Source organism: Saccostrea cucullata, unplaced genomic scaffold, assembly GCF_032062105.1.
Source record: "Saccostrea cucullata isolate Sc308-1 unplaced genomic scaffold, CSIRO_AGI_Scuc_v1 ctg2057, whole genome shotgun sequence".
In the NCBI taxonomy this organism is placed as follows: domain Eukaryota; kingdom Metazoa; phylum Mollusca; class Bivalvia; order Ostreida; family Ostreidae; genus Saccostrea; species Saccostrea cuccullata.
In genome coordinates, this window is record NW_026934703.1 from 31901 (window position 1) to 39892 (window position 7992).

The window sequence follows — 7992 nt, forward strand, 5'->3', positions numbered from 1 at the left end:
TTACAGGGATTAATCTAGGTTTTTGGGGAAACTACCCTTTCTGGAGAAATTGGGAAAATTAGCCGGGGTCTAGGAACCACTCGAGAGAGTGCAGGGCCAGCCCTGCTTGGGGGGTAATTGAATTTCAGCATTTTTACTATCATTTAAAGCACATAAAGTAGCAAAGTAAAACCATTTTTCTCACATACAGAAAATTTTTTACTTTAAATAAGCTCATTTAATGAATCTGTCCCGCAGCAATGGCGCATGCGCATAAACACTTCCGAGTGGATACAGCGTCTGTAGCGACAAGGCGGAAATTCCGAAATCATGGTTAAAAATTGCTGTGTTTACAAATGTATGAATGTCTATAATGCCGATGCTAGATCGAGAGGGGTTAGTTTCTTCCGTTTCCCAAAGAATAAGCGAAAGCGAAGAGTGTGGATCAAAGCAGTCAACAGGGATAAGTGGGAACCAGGCGACCACAGTTGGATCTGTTCCGAGCATTTTTTGCATGGATGGCACGGAGATGATCCCAGTGATGATAATTACGCCCCCACTTTGTTTGCTTATAAAGACATTAGATCGGATGAAGACGTTAAAAGGGAAAAAAGGAGATTAGAACGTGAATCAACAAAGGTAAATTTAGTCTTAATACATGATAAATCAGGCCTACACCGGCAATATTTATCGTATATGTGATCAATTTTTATATACTCCACATAAATAAAAAGTCTTATCAATAAATATATTAAGGTACATATAAATTGAAGTGTAGATACTGTACTGTATGATAAATTATAGGCACTGACATAAATTCAGAAACTATAGCCTACATATTATATAATCTTTTTTCGTCACAGTGAAAAGGGGTTGTTTGGGGGTTGGGGTGGGCGTGAGGTACCCGTTTTTGTGTGTATCAAGTTACCAATACAAATTACAAATACCTACAATAAAGTTTTACTAATATTATGTAAATTTGTTGAATAAAATAGTTTATCTATTCAAAATTATAATGTTTTAATTAAATGCTTAATAATGGGGGGGGGGGGTCAAATATCAAAATGTAAGAATCAAGTGTTGCAGAAACAAATTTACACCACTATAAATAGCAAACTGAATAATTGGTGTGTTTATGTAATATAATAAATAGTAAGTACTATTTATTGAATATTCTAATGTTTAATAGTCTATTTTGTTGCTTGTGCATTTAAAATATTGATAATATATATGAATATAGAAAATATTCATTTAATAGGAAGAACAGTACAAGGAGGTTATCTCGAAAGAGAGGGAGATGGCAAGCCTTCATTTTTCGCTGCTGGCCCATGGATCATACTGTAGAGTAGAAGAGGCTGTAGATATCGATCATGAAGATCTTTGTGCCATCACAACAGATGATGTTAACATTCATCTCACATCTGATTCAAGTGAGACTACCACTATACATTTGTAACATCTAAATGGTATAATCATTAATTTGAATACATAGATAACTTATAAATGGTCATCAATTGACATTTGAGTTTTTGTGAGATGAACATTTTTTTAGTATACATGTATATACCCTCAATAATACAAGTAAATTTATGTAATTCCAAATGAAAATATAATATATTACATAGGATGAATATTGCTGCAATATTTATAGTTACATAATAACAAATCCTAGGTGTACAGTGTGAAGAAGACCCCCTACTTCATGAAAACAGGGAGCTAAGACAAGAGGTCAGTCGACTAAGAGCGGAACTTGGCAAGCATAAGTGGGGTGTGGAACGCATCAAAGATGACGATGGAATGACAAAGTTCTACACAGGATTACCGTCATTTGCCATCTTTTTGTGGCTGTTCAAGTAAAAGAAAATATTTAAAGGCCAACAATAAAAAATGATTTGTTTGATGTACTCCGACCTTCCCGTCAAAATCGCCCCTACCCAATCCTTGTTTTCAGTACTTTAAATTTAGTTGTTTTTTTTTGGGGTGGGGGGGTGGGTGGGGGATTGGTTTTCAGGAAAATAAAGATTGTTTCAATCTAAAGAGGATTTACAATTTCCTTAAGATGCTTTTTTCGTGCTTTGACAGAACATTTTTAAAGCAATGAATATTAAATCTGTCTTATCCAGAGTATCAAGAAAACATCAATAAATATGATTACTATATACCCCCCCCCCCCCCCCCCCGCTTAAAAAAAGTCTTTGGGTATTTGACAATAAATTGTTAGATACTGCAAAAAAAAAACAACAATAACAAACAAACAAAACCTACCTATACCCACCTTGAAAAATGTGGATCAGAGTACATAAAACAAAAATATTTTACTGATGGCCTTAGAAACAAGTAGGAATGTCAACAATGTTTGAGTATCCAACTTCATGCAGGGCTTAGTGGTCATACTGATCATTAAGTGACTAGTTATTTTTAAAATGAGCTACTTTTCAAAAAATTGCCATTATAAAAGTTATATAATTTCTAAATTCAATTTAAAATTTAATAAGATAATTTGTCCTCATTTTTTCTGTTTGTATCTAATAATCTATTTAAAAAATATTTTAGCCAGAAAACTTTTTTAGAGTAGGCTTGCTAAATGCATATTATGTCAGCAATTTACTTTATTAAATATTTAAATGATTTATTGAATTATTAATCATTGCAGCTACCTTGCACCTAAATGCTCAAGGATGAACTATTGGAGGGGACAAGGCCAAACTACATCTACAGATAGAGTGCGGATGTCTTCATCATATCTCAGCCCCATTGATCAGTTTTTTGCAGTTCTAATGAGATTGAAAGTAGGTCTTTACATCCAAGATATTGCAGAAAGATTTCAAATCAGTTGTGCCTCATTTTCCATGATCTTTACCACTTGGATTAGTTTACTACATGCTGAACTTAAGTTTCTAAATCCCTTCCCAAGCAAAGACATCATCAACAGGACCATGCCAGAATCATTTAAAGTAAAGTATCCATCAACTAGAGTTATTATTGATTGCACTGAACTGTTTATTCAAAGTTCAAGTAGCCTTTTAAATCAAAGTTTGACATTCTCTAGTTATAAACACCATACCACTGTCAAATTTTTGGTTGGCATTAGCCCCTCCGGTGTCATCACATTTGTTTCTGAGGGATGGCCGGGGAAAACATCAGATCGTCAACTAACAGAGAATTGTGGGCTGATCAGTTTGCTTGAGCCAGGTGACAGTGTGATGGCTGACAAGGGATTCACAATTGCCGATTTGTTGGAAAAACAGCAGTGTTTTCTAAACATCCCACCATTCAGAGGTATGATGCAATTAGTTTGAAATTAATAGTATGTATAAACATGTATATATATTATTAGATTTAACACATATTGACTGAGGCTGAGGGCAAATTTGAAAGTGCTAAGATAGTATTTTTATTTTATTCAGTAACATTCAGTAGGTCTTATGTACCCCATGCAATATCTATTGTAGTGCTAGCGAATCTTCAAGTAGCCATGATTGTGACACTTATTTTTTTTTATGATGTATATTTTCTTTACTGAAGTTGTAGCAGTATTATTATGTTAGAATAAGAAGATGACAATTTGTATAGGGAAGAGGGGGGCGTCATATCGGTGAAGGACAGATTATTTCCGAAATGATCAAAATAGTTTTTTTTTCTTCACTTAATGACAAAGTCTGACAATAAAATTTAGAACCATGCATTTTTAGGAAATTAAATAAAAAAAATATGTAATTCAACTAATACATCTCCAGTCCTGCATGTCAGAAAATCTTCCTTTTTATTTTAGGTAATGTGAATCAATTTTCTACTGATGATGTCTACAGGACGCAAGAAATTGCACAGCTCCGTATTCATGTGGAAAGGAGTATTGGACGGGTAAAGAATTTCCACATTTTGGAAGGAGTGATCCCCCTTAGTATTGTGCCTCTCATAAGCAAAATTTTTCAAGTTTGTTGTTGGTTAACAAATTTGGATTTCCCGATTGTTGATGGAAAGAAACCAACTACAGAAGAGTCTTGAGTAAGTACTGAAAAACAATATTTTACCAAACAAATATATTTTACAATTTACATTAAAGTTTAGTAATTTCAAATTGAATACACATATACATGTATTTCAAAAATTTTACAAGAGTGGAAAAATATGCCTCATGTAAAATTCGACTAATTTGGGTAGCATGTCTTTTACGTATTGTTCATCGAAGTAAATTCTCTCGATGAAAATGTTGTCTGACTTGGCTGCCGTCCATACCACAAAGTCCACCCAAGGAAGCCCAATGATGGCCATCTCACCCTGAACCTGTGCATAGTATTTATGTGATTTCTTTAATGTTGGGCCCAATTCACCGAGTTCAAGACAAAACTGTTTTGAATTCATTGAAATGATATCAGATATTCCCAACAGTGTTACATTTTGTCCTGAGATGGAGAAGGGACATTTAATTTCTAGCAGTCCAGTGCTTTCATTATCAACCACTCTCCCATCACTGGTAGCCCCTAGAAAAGAATGTGTCGAGCATAAAGTAAGACCAGATGTCTGTACGTCAGTTTCCATTTGAATAGCTCTTTTGATCTGTAGGTAGTCTTCTTTTGCATCCATCTCATGGTCAATTCCCCACTGCACTGCGAGAGGTAACCTAGAGTATCTGAAATTGTAGAAACTGGTTTCTGAACTTCTGTTGATTAATAATCAGCATTTACAAAAAGTATTTAATCCTTTTATCTAAAAAAAAGTTGATGTTAGTTTTGTGATGCAATGTGCTACATGTATTTAGAAAGTTAAAAAAACAAATTAAATTACTTGTTTAGATTTGATCCATACAAAATCTGTTGGATTAGGGATGTAGGTTTGTCTCCTGATTGAAGAACATCACCAAAGATCGAGCTTGTGATCCGTCCAAGATGAAGCTTTTTCCATAGATCACTAAGTCTTTGTGCTCTTGTGTGTTCTTCAATGTAGTTTACTAAGTCTTGGTCAATCATAGGTGGTGGGACTGCAAAATTGCACAAAAATGCCCTTATTAAGATAACTTAGAATTGATGATTACACTGAATGTAACTTGTTTTTTTTACTATCATCTGTATTCTGTATGGTTATCATTGTACTGTTTATAAATGAGTATATTTCATGACTCACCATTGTTTTCAGAGAATACCATTTTTTCCATTTTCAGGTGAAGTGGATGGACCGATGTTTCCACCTCCATTTCATTGTACACTGCAGTCGGTGCTCCAGAGTCAGGAACATTCCACAGATGTGCCATACCTAAATATTTCAAACAAATTTTTATGATTTTATTGTGTTTTTTTTACCAAGACCAAAATTTAGATTTTTTTTTTTAAACTTGTAAATTATATCACTATCACTTTAATAATTTCATGTCTCATACAATTATGCCTGTTCATCATATCAATAAATATGAACTTGCAATATGATTTGAATTAAAAGGCTTAGAACATGAGCAATCTGTTTTTAAAACAAGGAAAGTTGTGTTTCAATTTTTCAATCAATACCTGTTTGAGGAAAAATGACTTTTAATTCTGAAAGTTGCTGCAATGACCAGTCGATGTCATTCTTCTTATCCTCTGAATGGCGAGGGTCAAACTTCGCCATCGCAGAGCCATGTGATAGAGAAGCGGTTGCTGCAACATTGTCCTCACTTATCTTTTCTATTTGGGCACGAGGCTTTGACAGATTTAGATTGCTAAGTGGGGTTGGTTTCTGGTTGACCGACCTCGGCATCTTCCACGTGCAAAGTGTTGAAGTACAGCTCTGGGATGTCGTAAAGATGCCATTGCATATTGCAAAAAGCAACCCACCAACATGGCTGCAGGCTTGAGCTAACCTATAGTAAAATGATGATGAAAAAAAAACTTTTTAAATTTAATTATTCTAAAGTGTATAAAAGTTTAACAATTAATTAGAGTTGCTAAAATGGAGAAATCAAAAGATCAGTGTCAGATAAAAAAACTATTCAAATAGTTTAGGGTGGGGGAATCAAGAGCCCCAAAAATTCTTGTGCAACAAAATTTAATACTCAGAGATTTAATGTGTTTTTTAACTGGTATTTGAAATGTTTTTTATCAATAAAAAAGAGAAATAAAAGCTATTAACAGTGTTATAATATATCAGTATTTGTTAAATAATTAAATTTCAATCAACAATTTAGTTTTGAGGAGGATGGGAGGGTGTCTTGATGAAAACTATGTAGTATTTTGTCAAACACTGAACTTTTGACCATTCTCCTAGCTTAAGTGTAACACTTAAAATACTTACCCAATGGGGCACTGGCAATATGCAAAGTCCACTTTGTGTGTGCTGCCAATGTTTGTCATGCAAAGATAAACCTGATACCTCTGCTTTTTCATAGATGCCAAGCAAAAGGCCTTGACATAGACTGTTGTGTCATCAATCTAAAACACAATGTAACAGTCTAAATACAATGAAATTATTATTAATACTGTATTGGTTGTAGCTGAAGATAATACATATATATATAATATATTATTGAAATAAAAAGGACAAAATCACTTAATAAATCTAAAGAATCAGTATTACTTACGTTGGCAATACTTAATTCTTGGATGTCCCCTGCATCAAAATGTTTCAGAGACTTGTCCAGTCCTTTAAAGTTTTGAACACTCTGACCTCCCTGCCTTGTCCTTGAGATCATAAACTCATACAAAGAGGAAAAAGAAAGGGCAGGTGGTTTCACATGACTTGATGGACCTATCAGCTGGTAAGAAACTTTGTTGAATGGTGGCAAGTTTTCTTTGAACTGCGTAAGTGTAGGATCAGAGGAAGAAAATACCTCAACAGTGGGACACAGGGCATCTGTACTTGTGCTGCTTGCAAGAATATCGCAAATCAGGTCATCTTTTTTCTTCTTCTTACAATCAATACCCAGATCTAAAGCTATTGTTTTCAAAATGCCTATATTTGTTTTCTTTAAATGCTCCCGCGTCGCCATACTTGTTGGACGCGCATGGTAACTAATGTAAACTTGGCAACGATAAACAGGAAGTTCGACTTAATTTTAAAAATATCAAGAAAATATTTTTTTGAAAAAAATATAACAGTTAATTTATTTAACACAAAATTATAGTTAAAATCTGAAACATGTTTTTATACATTTTCGACGCGGTTCGCTTCACGCTCGTATCCACTCGGAAGTAGTTGTGCGCATGTCTGCATATATTATTAAAGGGGTCTATTCTGTTTTTAGGAAGGAAAAATTATATTTGAGGTTTTTATTATTGTAAGGGGAATATTTTACTCATCAAAAGGGGAAAATAAGTTCCTTGAGGGGAAATTTTCTCTAGGGGAAAAACACCCATTATCGGTAGTAAATATGCCCTAGATTAATCCCTGTTTTATGTCAATATATGATTTCCTCCAACAGAACTTTGATCAGTACTGTGAAGTGGTGGACAAGAGTAAAGCCTTGGACATTGATGAATCCATGGCCAGACATGAGTGGTCCACAGAAGAATTCAATCATGTTCTACCAACCTTCACAGAAATGGTCAGACCTGCTTTCTGCATAATATCTGTTTATCATGAGAAGAATTTTTAAAATATTTTCAGAATTATGATGCATTAATAATTTTATATTTTGTTGCTAAGCTGGTAATCTCAGTCATAGAATGATATTATCCCCTCATGCAAATAGTTGCGGAGGGGATATAGCATCGCAAATGTGCGTATGTGTGTGTGTGTGTGTTAGTGTGTTCGTTACACTTTGTGGGCAAGATTAACAGAAAACCTTTGCTAACCACGCTCAGCGTTTACAAACTTGTGTGAAAATATAAAAAGATGAAGCCTATTCATTTTCAAGTTCATTGTTAAATTATTTCTTCAGATATCGCGTTTCACTGTCTCGAAACCCTGACATTTTATGTACGAGTTGACAATAATCATTTCTGCAAGGGAACCAATTTAAGAACCAGTTTGAAAGCTTAAAAGTATCTATGTTATGGCTCCCCCCCCCCCTTAACCACTTTGCATTTTGTAAAAATGGATCAACAA

General features: G+C 34.3%; 2 protein-coding genes across 2 annotated transcripts; one reads left to right on the forward strand and one right to left on the reverse strand.

The window, feature by feature from the left end:
- Nucleotides 1–212: 212 nt before the first annotated feature.
- LOC134241209 (uncharacterized) lies at nucleotides 213–5276 on the forward strand. Its single transcript, XM_062723279.1, has 6 exons — nucleotides 213–618; nucleotides 1238–1409; nucleotides 1652–1832; nucleotides 2633–3258; nucleotides 3752–3984; nucleotides 5138–5276. Exons 1-5 carry the CDS (start codon nucleotides 310–312, stop codon nucleotides 3982–3984), a joined length of 1521 nt encoding a protein of 506 aa, XP_062579263.1. The 5' UTR covers nucleotides 213–309; the 3' UTR covers nucleotides 5138–5276.
- Nucleotides 4017–6934, reverse strand: LOC134241208 (uncharacterized). Its single transcript, XM_062723278.1, has 6 exons — nucleotides 6527–6934; nucleotides 6241–6377; nucleotides 5478–5809; nucleotides 5101–5229; nucleotides 4765–4957; nucleotides 4017–4609 (listed from the first exon to the last, which is right to left on the reverse strand). The coding sequence occupies exons 1-6, from the start codon at nucleotides 6932–6934 to the stop codon at nucleotides 4090–4092; spliced, it is 1719 nt and encodes a 572-aa protein (XP_062579262.1). The 3' UTR covers nucleotides 4017–4089.
- Between the last annotated feature and the right edge of the window lie 1058 nt (nucleotides 6935–7992).